This window comes from Canis aureus, chromosome 10 (genome assembly GCF_053574225.1).
Source record: "Canis aureus isolate CA01 chromosome 10, VMU_Caureus_v.1.0, whole genome shotgun sequence".
Taxonomy (NCBI): domain Eukaryota; kingdom Metazoa; phylum Chordata; class Mammalia; order Carnivora; family Canidae; genus Canis; species Canis aureus.
The window spans coordinates 57,175,875-57,202,681 of NC_135620.1; the positions used below are offsets into that span (position 1 = coordinate 57,175,875).

General features: G+C 46.1%; 1 protein-coding gene across 1 annotated transcript in view; it reads right to left on the minus strand.

Moving 5' to 3' along the window:
* Positions 1-1,756: 1,756 nt before the first annotated feature.
* Positions 1,757-26,807, minus strand: part of TRIM14 (tripartite motif containing 14) — a 29,786-nt gene continuing 4,735 nt past the window's right edge. The window contains exons 3-6 of the mRNA XM_077912662.1: positions 14,673-14,906; positions 10,443-10,605; positions 8,682-8,774; positions 1,757-4,997 (exon numbers count right to left, since the gene is read on the minus strand). Of these exons, the coding sequence (XP_077768788.1) occupies positions 4,462-4,997; positions 8,682-8,774; positions 10,443-10,605; positions 14,673-14,906 (1,026 nt within the window). The 3' untranslated portion in view covers positions 1,757-4,461. The remainder of the gene's footprint in view (positions 4,998-8,681; positions 8,775-10,442; positions 10,606-14,672; positions 14,907-26,807) is intronic.

Sequence of the window (26,807 nt, forward strand, 5' to 3'; positions counted from 1 at the left end):
GAGTCTCTTTTCAAATCCATATACTTAGCCTTTTGAAGTTTCTTTACTTGTGAATGTAGAGCCTCCCTCCCTTGTGTAGTTTCTGGAGAGACACTTAATTTTTTTTTTTTTAAAGATTTATTTATTTCAGAGACAGAAAGAGAGCACAAGTGGGAGAGGCACAGGGAGAGAAAATCTCAAGCAGACTCCATGCTGAGTGCAGAGCCTGACAACGTGGGACTTGATCCCTCGACTCTGAGATCACGATCTGAGTGGAAATCTAGAGTCGGATGCTTAACTGACTGCACCCCGAGGCACTGATGTTTGTAAGTGTGGGTAGGGTGGGGAGGGAATCCTGGGTTGTACTCATGTGTAAAAGAGAATGTGTCAAATGACATGCTAAGAATTGAAGTGTGATTGAAAATTACCGTCTTTGTATGACATGGGTGACTAAACTCAGCGTGCCCACAGCCAGTAGCAGCTGGCCGCCTTGGGCTGCACTCGGCTGACCCAAGGGTGGAAGGATCCCAGCATACCTTTAGTCCATTCTGGTTGGGAAGCTCAGGTCTAGAAGACATCCTTGACTGCCTTCCATGTGGGGGATACACGGTTGGGCCCGCAGACAAGCACTGTTAAGAGAGTTCATGGCCTGTTGGGCCTCTACAAATTGTACCTACATGTGTGAATTGCTGAGCTGTTTTCTAAAGGTCATGGGAGCCATGGATGGGAGTCCTGGAAGTAGGGATGGGAGAGGAGGCATGGCCAGAGAAGGGCCCCTGGTGGCTTTCTAGGTTGAGAAGCGACAGAGGGAGGAATCTTGGGATTTGAGGCACAGGCTTGGTAAGTGTCAGAGTGTCCTAGGACTACAGGGGATGATTTGGCAGGGAGTAACTCTGTGGGGATGAAGGATATGGAAGGTGGTCAGAAAGGAAGCAAGGTGGTACACCTGGGTGGCATAGTTGGTTAAGCGGCCGACTCTTGATTTTGGCTCAGGTCACGATCTCAGGGTCATGAGAATGAGCCCTGCATCAGGCTTTGCACTTAGTATGGAGTCTCCTTGAGAATCTCTATTTCCCTTTGTTTACCACCCACCCCCTCCACTCATGCTCTAAAATAAATCTAAAAAAAAAAAAAAAAAAGGGGGTGGGGGAAGCAAAGGTCTAAAAACCTGCAGAGTTTGGACTTTGTTCTATAGGCAGCGGGGAACCATGGAAGGCTTCAGAGGATATGCTAGACTCAGATCTGGCCCCCTACTCTCATGCTTATCCCGAACTTCACCTCACATGCAGCTTGGCTTGTTGGGCAGGCTGTCCCCTCCTCCTGGTACAGACTCCTGCCCACCAGGACTGGTGCATAGGCAGGCCCACCTGTGTGTGTCCTCTGCTAGGGGGACATCACTGTCCCCTGCTCCCTGACTCAGTGGAATTGCAGGAACAGAAGAGATGCAATCAGCAAGGAAGGGTCCCTGAAATCTCTACAAATCAGTAAGTGACCACAGATGGCTTCCACATTGCTAAAGGATGGTCACAAAGATGCCAAAAGCTACAGAGTAGTGTTTTGGAGAGGAACAGCTAGAAGGTAGGGCTTATTTGTACACAGGCAAGAACTTAGTGAGTTATATTCATAAGTAGTGAACTCCCCATTACTGGCACTTTTTAACCCGGGACCAGCTGACTACCACCAGAAAGTTGTGGAGGGGACACGAGGTGAGCAAGGTCCTGTCCAGGCCCAGGTGCCATGTACTTGAAGCAGCATGAACTCCCAATGAAGAACATGATTAAAAGGTACAGTATTCATATTTATTAAAACAAACCACATATTATAAAATTAATGTGACTTAAAAATATATGCAAGCAGTTTGGTGTATTAAGAAATTTCTCCAAGTATCAATCTGAAGGAGAATTAGGTGAGTGATTTTTATAGTTACAGACCTCAAGGAAACTTAAGTCTTGCATTAAGAATATTCCAGAAGGAGGTTCCTGCTACTGCAGGCTGGCTGCTGGGAATATCTCTTGTCCCAGTGCTCTGTCAGGCACAACAGGAATTCTGCTGGAGATGCCAGTGGGTCCTGGCATGGTACAGTACTATATGGTTTTTAAAGCAAGTTCATAACCGTTGGCTCATTTGAGCCTCTCAACACTAGTAGGCAGGGTCATCACCCCCATTTTACAGATGACTCTCTGAGAAGTAAAATGACTAGCCTGAGGTCACATGATTATGTACCGAAACTGCAGTTTTCTGGCTAGCACAGGTCTCATTACAGAGTAAGTATTTGCTCAAAGCCAGTTTTTGTCTTTTATAGTCTAGCTCTGTCTCTGATACATGAATTCCAAACTCAAGTTCCTCCCTGCGCCTCATCTCTGCCCTAGGAAAGTAATCCAAAGGTAAACACAGTAGGCCAAAGCCAAGCATCACAGGCCTAACAGGAGCAAGCAGGCACTAGCCACAGACTAGTGTGTTCACCTGAACAGTATGGCCTGCTGGACATGAGCACAACCCCAAGTCCACCACTGGCTGTGTGACCTTGGGCGAGCTACTCTGTATCTCAATTTTGCCTCGTGCAGAACTGGGATAACTTTCTGCCTCCCAGGGATGATGTAAGGACCAAATGAGTTAATAGCTGTAAAGCGTTAGGACAGTGCCAGAGTCTGGAAGTCAGTCTTTGTTTGCAAAGACGTAGGGTCAAGTGTAGCCATCTTCTGTCAGGAGTACCCCATCAGAATTCAGCTCTGGGTCATCCCCAGTAGAATTAATTCTCCCTTTTTCAGGATTTCTTGGAGCAATGTGCTTAGACACTATGCTTTCTATCCAGCTAGAGTTTTAAGTGATTTGGTTAGAATTAAAGGCACCCTTAAGGTTCCTTCTGCCTTGTATGTCACTTGTATTACATTGCCCTGTATGAAGTGGCATTAAGTCAGGAAACTATTGGAAATTGGCAGTTTTACGTGGTTCAAACTAATTAATGCCCTGAAACCATGAGTGGATTTCAGCTTTGCATTTTCTTTACCCTCCCCTGCCCTCTTGCTGAACCACTTAAGAAGATACTTTAACATAGTATGGTTTCAAAACCGTCTTAGAAAATTTGACAAGTAATGATGCTAAATCTTTAGAGCTGAGTCACAGGCCCCCCCAAAAGAGGCCTTTCCCTTCCTGGGAAGGAGCTGGCCTGCGAGGTCCTGCTGATTTGGCCTTCTCTATTTCTGTCATTTCTTTCTGGAAAATGGGGTTCCCTTGGCAACACCTGGAACTGAGGGATTGGAGGGGCATGGGGATGTCTGGGCTGTCCAAACCTTACTCTCATCTCCTCTTCTTTTGGTTCCAAGACAGTTGGGAAAACTGCCTGAGGTTGCTAAGCAACGGCCGGCCACCTGCTGATTTCTTTCCAACATCCCCTGAGAAATGAGTAAGCAGTAAAATCTCCCACATTGAAAGCTGGGCCTGAAGAGCTGGGACAGGAGGCAAGTAAGACACTTGCTTTGGGGTTTGGGGGTAACCTTAAGCAACTTTCAGGACCTGAGTCTCCCCAAATGTACAATGAGGTCAGACTGATTCATGAGGACTTCTTAGCTCAGCGGTTCTTTGATTCAGTGATAGCCAGCTGCTGGTCACTCACTGGGAGGGAAAGGGGAATCCTGAACTTTCCAGGGTGGGGAAGTCATAGGACATAGCTGCCTTTGGAAAGCTTCCAATCTGGTTGGAAAGCCAGGTTCCAGATTTGTGGTGCTGATGGTGAGAGAGGTTCTTGTGGCTTGGGGAGACTTCCTGAGGCAGTTAAGCCAGGGGAAGGCTGAGACAGCAAAGGAAGAAGGGCCTTTCTATATAAATGAGTTGTATATGGGGCAAGAGGGGAGGACAGTAGCAGAATGTACGGGTGGTCACAACTCTGAAAAAGGGTCTCTGAAAAGAGCAGAAGCTAGATAGGCATTAGGAGTTTGGGGGCAGACCAGAAAACCCTTGAACGCTAACGTAAAGTGCCTGCTTTTTTTCTTCCTGGGATCCTTGGGAACCTCCTCCTGGTAGTTCTAAAAGGTTAAATGAGGTTTCAGTCATATCACTGTACAGTGGAGGATGGGAGAGAGTTCAGGCCACAAGGTGTTAAGATGCTCTTGCGGCTGCTCTGGAGCGAAGTGACATGGACAAGCTGAGGCAGAGTGGAAGAGGAGGCAGCTCAAAGGGACATTAGGGAGGACGCGTTGGAGGACTCTGATTCATTCTCCTATTTATTGCGTGCCTACTAAGTGCCAGGCATTGCTGACTGCTGTCGGAGGGAGAGGTCTGTGGCTGAGGGAAAATGCATTCTGACATGGTCAGGATGCTTAGGGCTCCCTTGGTGGCACCCGGACCGTAAATGCAAGGTGGTCTAAGTGCCCCGGTGGCGGTGGGGAGGTCCGAGGACGCTGTGCGGCGGTAGCCCAGCCACACGGGGCCGGTGCGACCAGAGCCGGGCAGGCCTGGCGCACCCCTGCGCACCCCTGCGCACCCCTAGGGCAGCCGGGAGATGCTGATGGCCCCCTCCCACAGCCGCAGGGCCGGGTAGAGCGGCTCCTGGAAGCTGGCCCGGAAGGTGTGCAGGTGGCTCATGCCTCCCGACACGTCGTAGAAGGCGAGGACGCCGGCTTCGTAATCCAGGAAGACGCCGAGCCGGTCGGGGTCGTCGCGGGGCCGCAGGCGGCTGCGCTGGCCGTCGTGGAAGGCCCAGTACTCGAGGTCGTAGCGCTTGAGGCACCAGGACTGCCGGTTGCAGCCCAGGCGGGCGGCGGCCGAGGCCCCGCAGCGCCGCAGGGACGCGTAGGCCGCGCCCACCCACCAGCCCACGCCCGCCTCCTGCACGTCCACCTCCCAGTAGTGGCGGCCGGCGGCGTAGCAGTCGCGACCCAGCACCTGCCACAGCTTGTCAAAGCGCAGCGCGGGCGCGGGGCCCAGGCGGCCCACCAGGGCACAGCGCACCGTCAGGCGGTCGGCGGAGAGGCGCAGGCGCGCGTGCATCGTGTCCGGCTCCAGCGTGGGCGTGCGCGCATCTGCGGGGGCGGGACGGGGCACACCTGGTGGGCGGGGCCGGCGGCTCCCCCCCCACCCCCCCACCCCACCCCCGGGTGGAGGAGACGCCGGGAACCGCAGGCCCAGAACCGAGAGCTACTCTTGCAGCCCGGACTGCCTCCGGGGAGGTGGCTGGGGGGCACGGGGAGGGGCCCACATTTCGCTGAATTTTGTGCCATGGAATTTGTCGCCGATTTCTAACAATTTAACTTAAAAATCCTGTCCCGATACTATTAACGCTTGGGTGTGTATCCTTCCGGCTTTTATCTTGCCACTTCATAGTTTTTTCTTACTGGTATCATGCCATACATGCTCTTGGGTCATCTGCTTTTTAAAATTTGTTGATGTATTTATGAACATGTTACCCTAACAAATAATATTTTATTATCAGAGCATTTTAATGGTGACCCTAAGATTTTGATGTGTTGTAATTTAACCTCTCCCTCCCCCTTTTCAATATTTAGACTTTTAAAAAAAGCTTTTGAAAACACTAATATAATTCCATCTTCATGCATCTGATTATTGGTTGTGGAGCCATTCCTAAAAGAGGAGTTGCTGCGTCAAGATAGATAATTTTGCTTTTAAGGCCTTTGGTACATACTGCCAACTTGTGCCCTAGAAACGTGGCGCTGACTTAACTCCCAGTAATCATTCTCACTGCACTAAATCGCATCTGTAGATGTGAAAAACAGTCTAGATGGTAGGATATGCGAATGTTCAGCTAGTAGATATTGCCAAATCGTTTTCTCAGTAATGTTTCCTATAGCAAGATTTTGTACATCTTTTGTTAGATATTATTCCTGATTTTTTTTTAAATGTCGAAAATGTTTTTATTGTCTCATTTTGTAATTATTTATTGCCAATAGATAGAAATACGATTGTGTTTTGTATCCTGATATTATATCCAACAGGTGTTTGTTCTATATGCACTTAATAATTCTGGGATGCCTGTGTGGCTCAGGGGTTGAGCATCATCTGCCTTTGGCTCGGGGCGTGATCCCAGGGTCTGGGGATTGAGTCCCCGCGTTGTGCTCCCTGCAAGGAGTCTGCTTCTCCCTCTGCCTGTGTCTCTCATGAATAAATAAATAAAATCTTTTTTAAAAATTCACTTAATAATTGTAATTTATCTTTTGAATATTTTAGATTTTCTGTAATCATGTCATCATGAATAATGGTTTTTCCTTCACCTTTTCCAATCCTTACAGCCTTCATTTCTTTTTCTTACCTCAAGGCACTGTATAGGACATCTAGAACAATGTTGCACATTAGTGGTTATGGTAGGCATCCTTTTCTCCCACTCCTTGGTAAATACCCAACGAGATGCATACATATGTGATTCAAAATACATGCACAGGAATGTTCATAGCAACATCATTCACTATAGGCCAAACCAGAAACAATCCAAAATGTCCTTCAATATAAAATGTGTCTCTCTGTGTCTCTCATGAATAAAATCTTTAAAAAAGAAAGAAAAGAACTTATTTTTAGAGAAAGAGTGAGAGCAGAGGTGGAGGGGTGACAGAGGGAAAGGAAGAAGAAGAGGAAGTAAATCTCCAGCAGACTCTGTGCCAAGCGTGGAGTCCATGGTGGGACTAGATCATGTGACCCTGAGATCATGACCTGATCTCTGCCAAAACCAAGAGTTGGATGCTTAACCAACTGACCCACTCAGGCACTCGTTATTTCTTAAAAGTAAACACAGTTTTAAATCTCCTTCAGACCAAGAAATGGAAATTTCCAGCTCCCCAGAAGCCTTCCTCATGCAGCCTCCTATTCACTACTCCCCAAGGGTAACTACTCTCCTGATTTCTGACACTGTAGATTAGTTTTGCCTGTCTTTGGCCTTTATGTGACTAGATCATTCGGATTGTACTTTTTTGTGTCTTGCTTCTGTCACTCAATATTTAGGAGATTTATTCATATTTTTGTGTGTAGAAGTAGTTTGTTTTCACTGCTGTATATAGTATTCCAGTGTATGACTATAGCACATTTATTTAAAAGATTTTATTTACTCATGAGAGACACAGAGAGAGAGAGATTGAGAGAGAGGCAGAGACACAGGCAGAGGGAGAAGCAGGCTCCATGCAGGGAGCCTGACGTGGGACTTGATCCCGGGTCTCCAGGATCAGGCCCTGGGCTGAAGGCAGGCACTAAACTACTGAGCCACCCAGGCTGCCCTAAAAATAGTTTCTTTAAAAAGATAATTGAGCAGTACCTCTTTGACTTCTGTACTTTATATATTTTACATTTCAAAGTTTACTTTGAAAAGCATATGCCCAGTAATTTCACTTTGAGAAATTACCCCTATAAAATAATCCAAAAATGAGCTAAGGTGTATCCATTCACTTACTCTTAGGTCAGCAAATATGTACAAGAATGGATGTTTATTGCAGCATTGTTTATAGAAATGAAAATATAAAGCAGCCTAAATGCCCAGCATTATGAAATTCGTTAAATGTGACCTATTCATTCAATGGAATACCATGCATCCTTTAAAATTAATGATAATATTTAAATCTGTTGAAACAAAGTTGTTCAAGGTATACTGTTAGATAAAAAATTTACAAAAGAATATAACGTGATTGTTTTTAAAAACTATACACATATATGTTTTTAAAATGTCTGAAAAAATATATGCCAAAATATTAACAGCATTTTCTTTGGAGAGGCAATCGTTTTGTTTTTTTGTTTTTAATTTAATTTATTTATTTATTCATCATAGTCACAGACTGAGAGAGAGAGAGGCAGAGACACAGGAGGAGGGAGAAGCAGGCTCCAGGCAGAGAGCCTGACGTGGGATTCGATCCCGGGTCTCCAGGATCGTGCCCTGGGCCAAAGGCAGGCACCAAACTGCTGCGCCACCCAGGAATCCCTCATTTTCTTTTTATATATCTAATTTCTTTTTTTAATATCTATAATTTCTAATTTTCTGTAAGAATCATGCATTACCTGTATAATTTTTTAAGGGAACAAAGATTTTCACAATATATCACTAAATGAAAACACAGGTTACCAAACAGTATGTATAGTATGACACCATGTTTGTAAAAAATATATATATTGGGATCCCTGGGTGGCGCAGCGGTTTGGCGCCTGCCTTTGGCCCAGGGCGCGATCCTGGAGACCCGGGATCGAATCCCACATCGGGCTCCCGGTGCATGGAGCCTGCTTCTTCCTCTGCCTGTGTCTCTGCCTCTCTCTCTCTCTGTGACTATCATAAATAAATAAAAATTAAAAAATATATATATATATATATATTAAATATATCCTCCTTGTATGTATATAAACCAAAGAGAGTTAACAGGGCAAGCAATAATAGTAGTTATCTATGGGAAAGTAATTTTCTTTAAAAATTTTTTGGTTTTGTTTCCTAATTTTTCTACAATGAATATGTTTAAGATTTTTTTTATTACTTTTAAAGTAATATCTACATCTAACATGAGGCTCAAACTCATGACCCCAAGATCAAGAGTTGCATGCTCTACCAACTGAGCCAGCCAGGTGCCCCCTTATTCTGTATTTAAAAACTAGTAATAAAGGTTGAAAAAAACCCAAGTTGGGCCTGTTAGGAAAAAAGGGGGTGACTTCCATTTCTGTGACCCCCACCCCCCACCCATGCACCCAGGCCTCTCCACCCTCCCTTTGCTATGGTTCCCAGGGCTTACATTTTAAGAAGAGTGATCGCTCTGGTGAGGGGCTTGTTTTCAACAAGGAAACTAGTTTGGTGCTGGAGGAGCCCGAGAGCTGGCAGTTCATGTCTGTAACAGATTGTGAGAAATGAGTTCCTGGCGCTCATGCAAGCCGCGCAAATTACAAAACGTACTAAAAATATCACAAAACTGGAGATTCACATAATTCCTCCCCAAGAATTGCATGCAAATTTGAGCAAGAGACGCAAATTCCTGAATTTGCAACAGGAATACTCTAGGACAACACTCCCGTCTAAGAAGAAGTGTACTTTTGAGGGTGGGAAGCGAATTCAGGTGAGTGTGAGTGGAGCCGTGAGCCTGGGGAAGAGACAGCAGGCTCCGGAAGGACCCTGAGAATGAACTAAGTATTCACCAGTCAAGAATGTGGGCAACCGCTTGACAGAAACGCAACTTCCAGGATAAGATGGAAAACAAGAAATTAGGTCCTCAGAGAGGTCATGTTCAGGTCTCATTCCAGTGTGAGGGAGTTAGGGGAAACCCAAGCCATGGTCCCGGTCTTCAACAGCTCCATCAGGTAAAAGAGGTGAGAAGTGGGCTCACCTGAGCTACCAACCAAGGCACGGGAATGCTGCTCTAGGTCACAGAGAAGAGAGGTGAATCAAGGGAGCCATCATGGAGGAGGAAGCACCTCAGCTAGCTCTTAAAGGATTGGGAAGATTGGGACATCCAGAGAAAAGGATGGGAGGCTTCCCCAACAAGAGGGCATTAGCAGGGGCAACAGACATTTCAGGGCAGGTGCTGGTAGTAGCATGGGGAGCCTTGGAAGGGGTCTGAGTGGAGGCAGACCTGAGAAGAATCAAAGCTCTGGGTGGTGGGGAATGGAAGGGGCAGGGTGAGCGTGGAGGCAGTCGCCCTGCTCGGAGGCTCAGGCCCCCAGCGGGACAGGAGGGATGGAAGAGGGACTGGGGCTGAGGAAGACTGCAGTGGCAGGAGTGCCAGGGCATGAACCATCCTGGGGGGTGGACTGGAGTCCAGCAGCAGCGCAGCGCAGGCAAGAGCACGTCCCTTCCCGAGATGCTGGCTCAGCTTCGCAGAGACATAGCCCCTCCTCCTGCTCACCCCTATTCTCCTCACCCCGCTGTTGGCTTCTTCAGAGCACTCCCCACTCACATCCTCAGTGTGTCTCGCTCCCAGGACGCTGGGCACCACAAAGGCAAGCCGTTTGTCTTTGTCCCCTGTCCTACCTAACAGAGCACCCGGGCTCAGAAGTGTGCCCGGGAATCCTGAGAGCGGAGATGAATGAATGAAGGAAGATCATACTGAGCACCCGCTTTGTGCTAGGCCCCGCGCGGGACTCCGGGGGTCTTGCCCTTCAGGCATATGCCACAGGCAGGGAGAGGTTCTCGGGGACAGCCCCAGGCAGGAGATGGGGCAGGAAGGGAAGGGAAGGGGGCAAGGCAGCAGTACAGGCCCCTGGGGCCAGCGTGGGTGCAGGGTGGTGGTGTGGAAGGGCTTCCCGGGTGGAGACTCTTGGCCAGACGGCCAGGAGCCCGGGGACCCTGGGCAGGCAAAGGTGGGGTGTAGCAGGATCCCGGGAGCGGCTCAGGGGCAGGAGCAGGGCAGGGTGGTTGCGGGGGGGGGGGGGGGGGGGCGGGGTCTCAGAAGAGGAGGAGGTGAAGTCCCAAGGGCAGTCCTCCAAGGCCCAGGCACGGGGTCGGTCTGCGCAGTTGTCTCTAGGGGAGTTCAAGACACAGGGGTGGTCACACAGCAACTTACTGTCCTTAAGGCGAATGTCCAGCGGCGTCTGTAACAGGCTCTGCACGGCGTCCATGAAGCCCTTAAAGAAGCTCTTGACGGGCTCGAAGGAGAAGGGCACGGGGTAGCACAGCTCTCCCAGGCTCATCTGCTGCTGGATCTCCTGCTCAGCGGCCCGGTACTCCTGCCAGGGTGTGCGGGGTGGGGGGTCAGGGTGGCCGTGGGAGCACCGGCCGGCCCAGCCTCCACCGCTGCCCCCGGGATGTGGGCCCCCCACCCCGGCACCTGGGACCAGCCCAGGCCGTGCCCCCTGGGGAACAGAGCTGGGGTGCTGGGGGGGGGAGGGAGAGAGAGAGAGAGAGAGAGAGAGACACAGCACAGCAGGACCCCGGGCTAGGGGTGGCTGGGGGGTGGGGGGCAGACACGCTTTAAAAAAAAATTTTTTTTTTTAAAGATTCCATTTATTTATTCATGAGAGACACACAGAGGCAGAGACACAGGCCGAGGGAGAAGCAGGCTCCATGCAGGGAGCCCGACACGGGATTCAATTCCAGGTCTCCAGGATCCCGGGTCTCCAGGATCAGGCCCTGGGCTGAAGGCGGCGCTACACCGCTGCGCCCCGCGGGGACCCCCAGACAGCTTCAGTGCGCTGTTGATTCCTCCCTGTCTGGGTCGCCTGTTCCTGGAACTCTGCTCCGTGCTAGGCATTAGGGGCACAGGAAGGAAGGAGGCTGGCCGGCGGCACCTGCCCTCAGGTTGCTCGCCACCTCGCAAGGGGCCCTGGAGCTTTGCAGACACTGCCACAGGGGGTCAGCCTGAGGTACAGGGGGACAACAGGAATGACCGGCCAGTTTTCCCAGGGAAAGAAGCCCTAGGGCGTGTCCTAAGGAGGGAGCAGGAAGCCCCGTTCCAAGAGGGAAGCCAGCGGCCCTGGAAGTTCAGCGAGGATGCCCCCCACAGCGAGGACCTGTCTGGAGCCCACTCTTTGAATAGCCTTCCTGCCATAAGTGGGGCTTTGCCAGGTAGAAGCTAGAAAACTGGCTTTCCCAGCCTACTTTGCACAAAAGTGCAGGCATTTGACCAGGCTCCTCCAATCCAAGACCTGGAGGTGGAAGTGGGGTGAGGCAGTGACAGATGCAGGGAGCCCCCCAACCCGGGACAGGACCGCAGGGGTGGAGACCTTGCGGGGCGGAGCCTAGGCTGTGCTGGGAGCTGGGAGGCTCCACAGGAGCACATCTCCGGTCTGTGGCCTGGTCCCCATCCTGACTTTCAGGCCCTCCTGGATGGAGAACCTGTGACCTGCCAAATACTCTTTCATAAAAACTCCTTTCTTGCTTAAAACAGCTCCAGTGGACTCTCTTGTTTGCAGGTAGGAGCCCTGTCTGCACTTTCTTTCTTTTTTTAAAGATTTTATTAATTTATTCATGATAGAGAGAGAGACAGAGAGAGACAGAGACACAGAGACACAGGCAGAGGGAGAAGCAGGCCCCACGCCGGAAGCCCAATGCGGGACTCGATCCTGAGACCCCAGGATCACACCCAGGGCCAAAGGCAGGCGCCAAACCGCTGAGCCACCCAGGGATCCCCCCCAGTCTGCACTTTCTGAAGGGCTGTCCTGGGCAATGAGTGCGGTGAGTGAACAGGCCCTGGCTCCTGGGCAGTGGTGATCAAGGTGGCCTAGGGAGACGGATGCCTCAGGAGGGAGCGTGGCCAGCACTCTGCTCTTGGGCAAAGGCGAGCCAGGCAGGATGGGACCTCAGGAGGGACCACAGGATGGTCTCCAGGCCTCATGCAGCCTCAGGGGTGCTGGTCTAGAGTCCATCCTCATTTGGTGTGGAAGAAGGTAACTGTGGGGAATCAGGGCTAAGGTCACTCCCAGGGGGCTGGAGACTCTTGCCAGAGCATGAGTTCAGATGCGTCGCTCCAGGGGAGGAGGGTAGCTCACAGGGCAGACCGGTGGAGTGGGACTGGGAAGGGGGCTGAAGGACAAATGGCATCCTGGTATCCCCAGCTCCAGCATCTACCATTGGGCATGACACCTAGTAGGCTCTTGGTAAATCTTTATGATAGAATAAGGGATGAAATCGAGCACACCTGCTTCTCACCTTTGCCAACTCAGGGAACAGCTCCCTAGTCACCCATAGCTCAAGCCAGAAGCTGGCCATCATCTTGCATTTCCCCCACTTCCAATCACCAGTTCTGTGGCATCTCTCAAACCTGCCTGCCTCTCCCCATCCTGATGCCCGTCGACCGGTCCTGACCCCATCCTGTCACCAAAGTGACCTTGCAAAAGCATTAAACTGACTGGGTCATTCCCCAGTTCAAAACACTCCCCTGGCTCCTAAATCTTTATAGGGCAGTCTAAACCCATGACATATGGCCCTTGGCTAACTAGCCCTGGTTTCCAGATCCAGCTGCATCTCCCAACACCCCTTCCTCCCTTGTATCCCTGCCCTAGTGGTTTTCCAGCCTGCCAGGCCCTTGTGTGCATTGGATTCCTTTCTGCCTGGAATATCTTCTCTACTCTGTTCCTCTGTATATGTCTGGTGGGCTCCTCCTCATGCTCGCACACCCAGCTCCACTGTCACCTCCCCTCAGAAGTCTTCCCTGACCCCTCATGCAGAATTGGACACTTCTTAGACTACTCTTCCTAGCTCGCTTGGGCTGCATTGTAAACAACTATTTCTGAGCATGTCTCCCCACCTGCAAGCTCTTAACATCCAGCAGGGCCTGGTGTGTGAACAAGTTGCTCAGTATATATTTGATGAATATACAAATGAGCAAACAGAAGGGAGGAATGATGAATGATGAAAATCAGCAGCTCTGGCACCAGAGAATAAAAAAGATGACAAAGCCCTGAAACTGTATCTATGATGAGAGAAAAACATTCTTCTCCATGGAAGCATCCCTTTGTATTAGATATCCCTACAAAGTGCCATTATTTTTAGAGAAACCAACAAATGTATCCCTCTGCCCACCCTGCCCCTCTTAGAGTATAATATCCAATGTGCCTAGGAAAGCACCTCACCCAGAATTTTTTGTTAGGTGTATTCTTTCATTAGCTAACAATGAGACCCACAGGCTGAACTGACCAAGGACACAAACGCACAAGCCTCCAGATATTTGCAGGGACTTGCTTAACTGGTTTTGTACTGATTGACTTATTTGTCTATTTTTCAGCCAGAGCCTAATCTGTGGTTAGACTCAATGACATCTTTATTTAGTTGCCCCACAAGCCTGTAAGGCATCTTACAAAGGTTATCAAGGTTACAAGGAATACTGCAAGATTTTCCTTTACAGTGAGCAAAATTAAGTGAAGAGAACACCAGGTTAAGGATGTGAGCTGGTTAAGGACGCCAGAGTGAGATGAGGAGCAAAATGTATGCCACGAAGTCCTCGCCAACCTACCTGAAACCTAGTTAGCTCTGAGATTCCCAGAAGCCATGGCAAAGAAGGAAACAGGAAGGGGCATGTGAGCAGGAAAGCCATCCCAGTGACAGGTGGCTGCCCAGAAGTACTGACACAAGAGGGGAGTTTCTCCCATAGTTCCTTGATAAAACAGGCACAGCACTCTCAAACAACAGGTGTTCACTAATATAGCAATGAATCATAGGGGCTGTTTCTTAGACCCTCCCCCAGTATAAGATAAGAGCCTCCAGCAGTGGAGGAGTGGCCAAGGAGCACCATCTTTCTTTCTCCTTTGAGCAAACTGTGCATCATCTCTTAGAGCCTGCTCAGTAGCTGGAAGGACACTGCCTTTCCAGGAAGGGTGCCTCGAGTGAGAGTATAAAGGCAGAGGGCCGGGCAGCCATGCCGGTGGCTCTGGAATCAGTCAAACCTGGGTTCTGATCACAGCTCTGCCGCCTATCAGCTGTGTGACCTTGGACAAGTCACGTCACCCTCTCTGGGCCTCAATTTCTCATTCATAAATTGGGGTGAGAATATCCACTTTGTAGAGTCTCAATAAATATTAGAGCTAAGATACAAAGAGTGCTTGGAACACAGAGGCCCCCAACCCCCAAATGATGACTGTTAATATGATGTCATTAGTCCAATATGTATACACTCTTCTTAACAATGTACATTTCCTTACCACTTGTGTGGGGGCAAGAAAGCCTGCATGCTGACAAGGCAATTCTCTGTGCATTCATTCACTCAGTGTGTAAACACTGTGCTCAATGCCACAGTAACCAAAATGAAATACAGGGGGTCGGGCAGGGGTCCACTGTGAGGGCAGAAACCCAGCATTACCTGCAGCAGCAGCATGGGATCGGGCTCCTGGTTGATCCTCCAGACCCTGCTGGAGAGACTGTGCATGCCATCTATCTGTTCTTTACAAGATTCTATTTGCTCCCTGTACGCCCGCAGGGTAAGCTGTGTGCTTTTATCAATAAATGTCTTGGCCAGCACTTCCTCTTCATCAAGTAGTAATCTGAGTTCAGTGAATTTTCCCATCAGCCAGGTTTTACTTGACTCTGCATGAGCCTGAAAAGAAACCAGTTGCAGATGATATTATTGCCAACCGTGAAATCCGGAATAATCAACACGAAAAAAATTCTGACCTCTAAAAAGGGAACCCGGTGAGGTGCCTGGGCAGGTACAAGATCAGCTTGTAAAACTCAAGCTTTCCTAAGTACTGGGTATAACCCATTGGCAAATGCATGAGGAAATAAAGATAGTGGGGGAAAAAATAGCAAAATGCCTAAAAATAAAACTAACAAAAATTACAATGAACTACATAAAGAAAAAGTAGAGAATTATCCTGAAAGGCATTAAAAAAGGCATCTCTGAAAGGGCAGAAGAAAAGACGATATTCCTGGCTAGAAAGATCCATTACAGTAAAGACGCTATTTGTTTCCAAATTAGTCTACAAATGCATTGCAATCCCAAAGTCTTAACATGTGGATTAAACAAATGGTAAATTATGATGGAGGAGAATAAGCACAAGAAAAGCCAAAAATTGCTTTAAAAAGATTAATGAAGGATGAGCTGCCTTGTTAAATGTGAAAACAAACTATAAAGCTACAGGATTTAAAACCATGTGGCTTAGGCATAGACAAAGATAAAGAAAATAAAATAGTTCAGGAAAGAACTCGTGTGTATATCTGTGTGTGTGTGTGTGTGTGAGAGAGAGAGAGAGAGAGAGAGAGAGGGAGAGAGAATGGTGGCAGTTCAAATTATTGGGAGGAAACCGAACCATTCCATAAATGTTATTGGTACAACATACAATTAGCCATACACTGGAAAAAAATTTGTTAGATTCTCATCTTACATCATATATTAAAAAAATGCAAACAACACCCCAGCTAGGGGGCACCTGGGTGGGTCAGTAGTTGAGCATCTGTCTGCCTTCGGCTCAGGTCATGATCCTAGGGTCCTGGGATCGAGTCCCACATCGGGCTTCCTGCAGGGAGCCTGCTTCTCCCTCTGCCTGTGTCTCTGCCTCTGTGTGTCTCTCATGAATAATAAATAAAATCTTAAAAAAAAAAAAAAGAACCCCACCTAGAAAGTAGTCTTGCCAAAAAATGAGACTCTGTGTCTGATCACTCTGAATTTAACTTATAGATCCAATTTAGACAACATACAGAGAGTGGAGGAACATGGTAACTTTTAACTTAAGAAATAGGCCAACTTTATTTTGAAATGCATTTTGAAAACTTTATTTCACTTCTAATTCAAACAAACAAAACATGACATTTATAACACAATTGGGAATGTGACCAACGCTTGGCTATTGGATGATGATATAAGGGAATGGTTGTGAATTTTCACGGGTGTGATGATGATAACATGGAGGTGTATGTAAAAAAATGCATCACCTTGTGCAAATAACATGCTAACAGTTTTACAGATAAAATAGTATGTCTGGTATTTGCTTCTAAATATATGGGTATGCTTGAGGTATTCCACAATAAAAGTTAAACAAAAAAGAAATTTCACATGGATTAAAGCACTATACATTAAAAACAAAAACTATCAGAATGAAATGCAGAGCGATTTTATTTAGAAAAATTTGAGACCTCTGTAAGAGGAAGCTAAAAAATTCAGATAGCTAAAAGGTAGCCATACCAGGTTTGATCACATAAAAAGTGAAACTCTTCCTAAGAGGGAAGGTTCTGTAAACATGGCTTCAGGACAGGTAACAAACTCCACAGGCTAATCATCCATCACATACAGTAAAAAAAGAAATGTTTCCATTATTCCACTGAAAATGGACCAACTGCATGTAAGCGCCAATAGCTGGATGAAGAGGTGCTTGGTCTCTCAAACAGTCATGGAAGTGAGCAATGTGCCAGAAAATACTTTCTGGCCATCAGCCTGGAAGGATTTTAACTGACGAATAATAGCAGAGCCTGGAATGGTGCATGGAGTAGGCACTTACGCTGCGGTCACAGTATCTATTGGCGCAGCGTTTTTATGCAGTGATAACATCAAAATTTTAAATGCACATATATTTTTTTAAGATTTTATTTATTCATGAGAGACACAGAGAGAGGCAGAGACATAGGCAGAGGGAGAAGCAGGCCCCCTGTGGGGAGCGTGATGCGGGACTCGATCCCATTCCCATGATCCCATCGGATCATGACCCAAGCTGAAGGCAGGCATTCAGCCATTGAGCCACCCAAGCGTCTCAATGCATATAACCTTTGATGCAGCAATTCACCTTACAGGAATTGATCCTAGAAAACCTTTTCACATATGCGTGAACATTTGTGTACCAAGATGCTTACTACGGCATTGTTGGCGATAAAGTTGGACAAAATTTTCAATATGGGAAGTGTTTATATGTTTATTATGTATGTTATGTTACATTCCTACAATGAAATAACAGTGATTAAAAACAACGCAGTGGGCAGCCCGGGTGGCTCAGTGGTTTAGCGCCGCCTTCAGCCCAGGGTGTGATCCTGAAGATCAGGGATCGAGTCCCATGTCAGGCTCCCAGCATGGAGTCTGCTTCTCCCTCTGCCTGTCTCTCTCTCTCCCTCTCTCTCTCTCCCTCTCTCTGTCTCTAATAAAGAAATAAATAAATCTAAAAAATAAAAAATAAATAAAAAGAACGCAGTGCTCTAATACATGCTACAATACGGACTGGCTGTTAAGTCACACTAAGTGAAATAAGCCAGACGTAAAAAGACAAATATTTTATGGTTTCCTTTTATGAAATATCTCTAAGAGGTCAGTTCACAGAGACAGGAAGTAGATTAGATGTTTCCAGGAGCTGGCAGGAAGGGAAGTAATTGCTTAGTTGTTACAGAGATTATATTTGAGGTAGTGAAAAAAATTTTTGGAGACAGAAAGTGGTTATGAGTGTACAATGTTGTGAATATAATGAGTCCCACTGAGTTGTACCCTTAAAATGGTCAAAATGCTAACTTTTATGTTATGCATATTTTACCACACACGCACGCTGAAGAATGCAATGAATCCATATGCCCTGGCGTGAAAAACTCTCCAAGACCCCACAGGAAAAAGAGCAAGTTATAAAATAATATATAGAGTATGATCCTATTTATGTAAAAGATAACTAAACAAAAATTGTATACGGATACAATTATGCCTGCGTTCTGAAAGTCTACGGTGGTCCACTTTGCATTTACAAAAGACCTACATTGGGGATCCCTGGGTGGCTCAGCGGTTTAGCGCCTGCCTTTGGCCCAGGGCGCAATCCTGGAGTCCCGGGATCGAGTCCCACGTCGGGCTCCTGGCATGGAGCCTGCTTCTCCCTCCTCCTGTGTCTCTGCCCCTCTCTCTCTCTCTTTCTGTGTCTATCATAAATAAATAAATAAATCTTTAAAAAAAAAAAAAAACAAAAGACCTACATTAGCAACGGCAATGGTTTTTGTCCTAAAAGTGAAAATCCGCTTCAGGTTTCTTTGGGTTAGAAAACAGGTATTAATGCAGGTCTTTCCTAAAAGTGAAGTGGCTTGACTAAAACTTTAAAAAAAAACGGGGATGCTCTTTCCTTTTTGCCCTTTCTACCTACAAAAGGTTTCAAGGAACACTATTTTTAGATTGTGGGGGAAACCTGTATATGCATCTATATGTTTGCAAGGGCATTTATATGTCTGTTCTGGTCATGTTTGGGAAGAGGTGCAGGACCTGCACATTGGTATATTCTAATATACTATTGTGAACATTAAAAAAAAAAAAATGAACCTGTGTTCATGTACTACTAGCACGATTAAAAAATAAACCAGGGACTCCTGGGTGGCTCAGTGGTTGAGCGTCTGTCTTTGGCTCAGGATGTGATCCTGGGGTCCCGGGATCAAATCCTACGTTGGGCTCCCTGCAGGGAACCTGCTTCTCCCTTTGCCTGTGTCTCTGCCTCTCTCTGTGTGTCTCTCATGAATAAATAAATAAAATCTTTAAAAAAAAAATAAAAATAAAACAGAAAGTTTAAAAAAATAAAAATAAAAGCAAAACAGAGGCCAGCTCTTTCCTCGGCCGAAACATCAGCCCCCACAACAGAATGGCCCCTGGTACACAGAGGACAGGCTCCCCATGACATCACATTCTATTTTTAGTAGGGCAGGAACAGGTGGTTTGGCATGATCTAGGGAATGAGTTCCTAAGTCTGTTTCCTGTACAGCGCTCTAGGCAGTGGCTAGGTTCTGAGGTTAGCTTACACCAACCATGTGCAGTACAGGTTAAATTGGCTTTGGGCTAGCCTGGGAATTAGTCTACATTTACAGCATGGTTTCTATGGGTCTGTGAACTTGGACACAAATATGTCTCTACAGAATGACCACATGAAGGAAAGAAAACATGTTCCAAACTCTTGATTTAGGGGACGTCTGTGTGGCTCAGTGGTTTAGCGCCCGCCTTCAGCCCAGGGCGTGATTCTGGAGACCCGGGATCAAGTCCCACATCGGGCTCCCTGGATGGGGCCTGCTTCTCCCTCTGCCTGTGCTCTGCCTCTCTTTCTCTCTCTCTCTCTGTCAGAGAATAAAATCTTAAAAAAAAAAAAAAAAAAAAAAAAAAAACCTCTTATTTTAGAAACACACTTTAGAGGCAATGCCTGCAATGTCTTTCTATTAGAAATCAAGAGAGCAGGGGTCTATTGTCTCCTGACCCGGCTCTGCTCCGAGTAGTTTCCACAGCTCCACTTTATAAAGGGGAATGTGCCAAATACACTTCATGGCACAACATGTGGTCAGCACCTCAGTCTGGGAATAACTGTTTGGAAACATTCATGAGAAAACTTAAGACATAAGCAGTGAGACTGATTATGCAAACAGTTAAAAAGAATGAGAGAGAGAGAACAGGAGAGAAAATGAAACAAGGAAGTAGGCGGTCTGGTGGTTTGGGCTGCACTGGTTCAAAGTGGAACCGGATCCCAGACTGGAGTGGGCTGGGGTGAGGGCCCGGGACAGTCCAGTGTAAAAGGTTAGGGACTGGGGACAGAAAGAACTTGGGGCAGCGACAAAGTCACTGGTGGGACGGCGGGGGATTTGGTTCACAGCGTGCCGGCTGCTATGGGAGCCCACGTGGGCCCAGGGCCCTGGAGGGAGGCATCGCCAGCGTCAACAGCAGCACGGCCTGGCTGAGCCCTCATCTTCCTTTTCCCACTTTGGGACAAAGGCTGCTTGCTGTCACATCACTGGTCCCCTGACTCGATGCTGTGGTTCAGTCCCTATAGCTCTGGTGGGTCACGGGGAGACCATGGCGCAGAGCCAGGAAAGGAGGCTGTTCATTTCCTCCCCGGCTGCCAGGCTAGGCCTCTGCGCCTCAGGTCCATTTCCTGTCCCTTCCCCCTCCCCGCCTGCTTGGTAGGGAGAGGGGCGGACTGCTGCACAGGAATTTCCAAGATCCTCCTTCAGGCTGGGTCTGCTCAATGGGAGGAGGAACTAGAGAGAAGTGAGGGGAAGCGAGGCAGCCAAGGCAGTGTCTCTATAAGAGACTGCATCCCCCCTCAAAAAAATAAAATAAAATAAATAAAATAAAATAAAATAAAATAAAATAAAATAAATTAAAAAAAAAAAAAAGAGACTGCATCCCCATATCCCTTCTACCCTCCAGCTCCCCTGGGACAGGCCCACTCTGGTTCCAGCTCCCCCCGAGGTGGCCCCCGCCCCTGCTCTTGGCCGTCTCACCTCCTCCCTTATCTAGGCAGGCTGGGGGCAAACGTGCCTCCTGATCCAGCTACTGCCTCGCTGCCCCCACCCCCCTGGGCTGGCTTCTCTGAAGCCTCCCCCATGCTGTGTCACCACTCCCCACATTCACTGCCTCTGTCCCAAACCCTCAAAATGGCCTCTGTCTTCCTGGGTGGGCCCTGATGGATAGAGCTGTGGTCCCAGATCCACCTCTGCCTTTTTATGGGACCAGTGATGAGTCACTTCTCTTCCTGGGTGACCCCATCTCCAAGGGCCCTTCAGCTCCGACAGCCTAGGCACATCCTAACCCCCTACCTGGGTCCGGATTCGACAGACAGTAGCCAAACTTATCCGTATATGTATTTCTATAGTATATGTATTTATATAATTTTTCCCCACTTATAAAAGTACCAAAAGCTCCCTGCAGAAGTGGGAAGATTTAGAAAGGAGAATGTAACCCCTCTGCTACCCTGGCACCTCATCCTTGTCTGAGTTAGGGTAGCACCTGAGTGTGGAGTTTTCTGTCCACCTGTACGTCATGGCTCTCTGAGGAGCCCTGATTGGGAAGCAAACAGCCTATCAACAAGAATATTGGAAAAAGTTATTTAATGGGTGTTGTTTGGGGATTCTTGACCAACCAAGGGCTTCTTGATCGTTCTCTGGAAAGAATGGTTGGTTAGGCCTTGTTCGTTGGTTTCTGAATAGTGGACTTTGGACCATGTATGAACTTTAATTGGTTTTTGTTTGCTTACAAAGGTGTCTTATGGATTAATTTTCAGGTAAATGACCTTTTCCCTAGTAATGTCCCTACATAAGCAAATACGGAACAGCATGGTTGCCCCTGACCTGTCTGCCACAAGTACAACAGTCATAGTTCAGCAGAACGCATGAGAGTCCTAAACATTTGTGCCCATTAACCAGATGAATCACTTCTAGGAGTGTATCCAAAGAGAATGAATAAAAAATGTTCACTGCAGGGTTATTTTATGTTAGTGAAAACCTGGAAATGATTCAAATGTTCAACTTTAAGAAAATGGCTTAATCATGGTAGATCCGTATTATGGAATATACAGTCTCTAACACTGACATTGATAAAGAACTTCTTTTATTTAAATATTTTATTTTTTTATTCATAAGAGACAGAGGAGAGAGAGAGAGGTAAAAACAATGGCAGAGAAAGAAGCACGCTCCCTGCGGGGAGCCCGATGTGGGACTCGATCCGGGACTCCAGGATCACGCCCTGAGCTGAAGGTAGATGCTCAATCGCTGAGTCACCCAGGCATCCCAATAAATAACTTTTAATGACACAGGGAAGTGTTATGATCTTAAGCAACAACAAAAACCTCATATATAAAGCAACATATAGTTTTGGTCAATAAGGAAGAAGGAGCTGATGTGAGAAATCTCCCTTCCTCGTTCAAACAATCGAAACGCTGCTGAAATGAGCAAACTTTTAAATTATATGACCAAGTTCAAAAACAAAAAGCAAACCCGCAAACAGACAACAAAAAGCAGAAAGCCTTAGTTGCCCAAAACAAAGAGGGAACTTTCTGTCAGAGCCGTGCAGAGGCTGAGCAGAATGACCACATGTGACAGCCACACACACTGGAGGCCTGGCTGTCTGGGCGCCTGCCACCTGCACCCAGGTGCACAGAAAGCTGCTTTATCCACGAAGCAGGAACAGGAAAAACTCCACCCACTGGCTTGGGAAAGGGGCAAGGAATCTTGTCAACCATCAGGGGTCATGGGCAAAAGAGAGTCACCAGCAAAACAAATCAAAGAGCAAGCTTATATCAAGAAGAATTCAAATCCGAGTTCATGGGACCCCAAAACTGAAAAATTCATATTAAAACAATTCTGGAACTACTGAAACGGACAGAGTACCCTGCAGATGCTCCAGCCACAGGGCTCTCTGAAGAGGTGCTCTCACAACCCAGGGCATACAGAACACCATGGAAAACACCTACTGAAGACAAGATGATGATACAAACGACAAATCACAGAAGGAAACGAGCCATCATGTCTCACTGACAAAGTGGGGACATGATAATAGAGTGTATAGAGAGTATGTCTCAAACTATATGAAAGCATATACACGTACGGGGAAAAAAACCTTAAAATGTGACCAGTGGTTAGCTTGAAGTATGGCTGAATTTTAAAGAAATTCCAATATAATTAACATATGGGGTTATATTAGTCTTGGGTGTACAATATAATGCTTCAACAATCCCACACACTACTCAGTGCTCATCACAGTAAGTGTACTCTTAATCCCCTTCACCGGGGGATCCCTGGGTGGCACAGCGGTTTGGCGCCGCCTTCGGCCCAGGGTGTGATCCTAGAGTCGTCGGATCAAGTCCCACATGAGGCTCTCTGCCTTTCTCTCTCCTCTCTCTCTCTCATGAATAAATAAATAACATCTTTAAAAAAAAAAAAATCCCCTTCACCTAGTTTACCCATCCCCCTCTCCCACCTCCCCTCTGGCAACCACCAGTTTGTTGTCTATAGGTAGCAGTCTGTTACTTGGTTTGTCTTTTTCTTTGTTTCTTAAATGCCACATATGAGTGAAATCATACAGTATTTGTCTTTCTCTGACTTATTTCACTTAGCATTATACCTTCTAAATCCATTCATGTTGTTGCAAATGGCAAGATTTCATTGTTTTTTTTATGGGTGAATAATATTCCTTGTGTGTGTGTTTATGTGTGTGTGTGTGTGTGTATATATATATATATATATATATATATATATATATAGCACATTTTTATCCATTCATCAGTTGATGGAACTTGGGTGGCTTCCATATCTTGGGTATTATAAATAAACAATAAACATAGAGATGCATGAATCTTTTTTGAATTAGTGTTCTCATATTCTTTAAGTAAAGACCCAGTAGTGGAATTACAGGATCATATGGTAATTCTATTTTTAATTTTTTGAGGAACCTCCAGACTGTTTTCCAGAGTGGCTACACCAGTTTTCATTCCCACCAACAGTATACAAGGGTTCCTTTTCCTCCACATCCTCGCCAACATTTACTGTTTCTTGTGTTTTTTAGCCATTCTGACAGGTCTGAGATGGTATCTCACTGTCGGCATTTCTTCTTTTTTCTTAAGTAGACTCCACAGTCAATGTGGGGCTCAAATTCATGACCCTGAGATCAAGAGTCAGATGCTCTACCAACTGAGCCATCCAGACGCCCCTCATTGTGGTTTTGATTTGCATTTTCCTGATGAGTAGTGATGTTGAGCATCTTTTCATGTGTCTGTTGGCCATCTGGATGTCTTCTTTGGAGAAATGTCTGTTTATGTCTCTGCCCACTTTTCTTTAAAGATTTATTTATTTATTTGAGAGAGAAAGCATGCACGGCTGTGGGGAGGGGAAGAGGAAGAGAATCTCCAGTAGACTCCTTACTGAGCACAAACCACGATGTAGGGCTTGATCTCATGATCTTGAGATCATGACCTGAACTGAAACCAAGAGTTAGACGCTTAGCTGACTGAGCCACCCAGGCACCCTGTCTTCTGCAGACTTCTAATTGGATTTTTTGTTTTTTGAGGACTTAAGTTCTTTATGTATTTGTTTTTTTTCATTTTTTTAAAAAAATTTTATTTATTTATTCATGAGAGACACACAGAGAGGCAGAGACACAGGCAGAGGGAGAAGCAGGCTCCATGCAGGGAGCCCAATGTGGGACTCGATCCTGGGTCTCCAGGATCAGGCCCTGGACTGAAGGCAGTGCTAAACCGCTGAGCCACCCGGGCTGCTCAGTTCTTTATGTATTTGTATACATATGTGGACCCAAAAGACCCCAAAGAACCAAAGCAATTTTGGAAAAGAAACAAAACTGGAGGAATCACAATCCCAGATTTCAAGATAAACTGTAAAGCTGAAGTAATGAAAACAGTATGGTACTGGGACAGAAATAGACATATATATTAGTGGAACAGAATAGAGAGCTCAGAAATAAACCCTAAATTATATGGTTAATTAATCTCTGACAAAGGAGGCAAGAATATGCAATGGGGAAAAAACAGTTTCTTCAACAAATGGTGTTGGGAAAACTGGAGAGCTATGTCCCAAAGAATGAAATTGGACCACTTTGTTACATCATACACAAAAATAAATTCAAAATGGACTAAACACCTAAATGTTAAATACCTGAAACCATAAAGCTCCCATGTGGGAGTGTAGGCCTTCAAAGGCCAAATCTTCCTACTTCTCCACATCTAAATTTTTATTTTATTTTTTTAAAAGATTTTATTTATTTATTTACAATAGACATAGAAAGAGAGAGAGAGAGGCAGAGACACCGGCGGAAGGAGAAGCAGGATCCATGCCGGGAGCCCGACGCAGGACTCGATCCCGGGGCTCCAGGATCACGCCCTGGGTCAAAGGCAGGCGCTAAACCATTGAGCCACCCAGGGATCCTCCTTTTTTTTTTTTTTTTTTTTTTTTTAATTTTTATACAGGGCAGTCCCGGTGGCGCAGGGGTTTGGCACCGCCTGCAGCCTGGGGTGTGATCCTGGAGACCCGGGATGGAGTCCCATATCAGGCTCCCTGCATGAAGCCTGTGTCTCTGCCTCTCTGTGTCTATGAATAAATAAATAAAATCTTTAAAAAAATTTTTATACAGATCAACCAGTCAACCAATGAATCAGTCACAGCTTTAAAACACTGACTGCCGGGGCGCTTGAGTGGCTCAGTCGGCTGAGCATCTGCCTTTGACTCAGCTCATGATCCTGGTCCTGAGACTGAGCCCTGTGGGGGGCTCCCTGTTCAGCAGGGAGTCTGCTTCTCCCTCTGCTGCTCCCCCTGCTTGTGCTCTCTCACTCTTTCTGTCAAATAACAAATAAATAAATAATCTTTAAAATGCTGACCACTAACTTCATTCTTCTTAGCACCTTCCTAGGTTCACTGAGCTGTAAGTCTAATAAACCATGTGCAGGATTTGCACGCTGAAAACTACAAAATGGTAATGAAAGAAAACAAAAATCTAAATAAATGAAGAGATATGTGTTCGCGGGTGCAAAGATAACACAGTAAAGATGTCCATTCTCTCTAGTTTGATATACATGCTGAATACAATGTTACTGGAATCCCAACAAAGTTGTAGAGATTATAGACAAGATCCTTCTAAGATTTAAACAGAAAGGCAAAAGGAACTGGAATAGCTAAAAGAATTTTGAAAAAGAGAGAGGCATCAATTACTTCAGGGCTCACTCTCACTTATAACAATCAAGACCATGTGATAATAGTAGAGGGATAGACTCATAGATCGATGGAACTGAATAGAGAACCCAGAAATAGCCCCACCCAAGTATGGCCAATTGATTTTTTGACAAAAGCAATTCAAAGGAGAAAGCACAGTCTTTCAATAAATAGTGTTGGAGCAATTAGATATCCTCAGGGGAAAAAAAAAACAGAACTTGAGCTAAATCTCACAACTTATATAAAAAATTAACAGGAATCATGGACTTCAATGTAAAATGTAAAATTATAAAACTTCAGGAAAAAAAAAAGGAGGAAATCATTGAGGTCTAGGGTTAGACAAAGAGCTCTCAGTCATGAACGAGACCAAGAGCATAATCCATAAAAGAAAAAAAAAATGGATAAACTGGAACTTCTTCAAAATTAAAAACTTTCACTCTGCAAAATCCTCTGTGAAGACAATGAAATGACAAGCCCCAGACTGGGAGAAAATATTCATAAACCACATATCTGACAAAGGACTCCTATCTGGAATATACAGACAATTCTCCAAACTCAGCAGTAAAAAAAAAAAATAAACCGATCTGGAAGTGATAAAAACAAACAAAACAAAACAAAACTAACACGAGGAGACTTCTCACCAAAGAGGATGGACAGGTGGCCCCTAAGCACATGAGAAGACGCTCCACCTCACTAGCCACTGGGGAAATGCAAATGAAGGCCATGATGAGGTATCACTGCACACCTACCAAAATGGCTAAAACACAAACTTGTGCAAATACTGAATGTTGGCAAGGAAGAGGAGAAACTGGATCTCTCATTAAGTTGCTGGTGGGAAGGTAAAATGGCACAGTCACTCTGCAAAATGTGTTTGGCAGTTTCTTAAAAAACTAAACATACAGCTCCATATAACCTACAATCAGCACTCGGCATTTATCCCAAGAAATAAAAACTATGTCCACACAAAAACCTGTACACAACTGCTCAAAGCAGATTTGTATTAGCCCTAAGCTGGAAACAACTAAAATGTCCTAAAATAGACGAAAGGTTGAAAAAAAAAAAAAAAAAAGTGGTACATCAT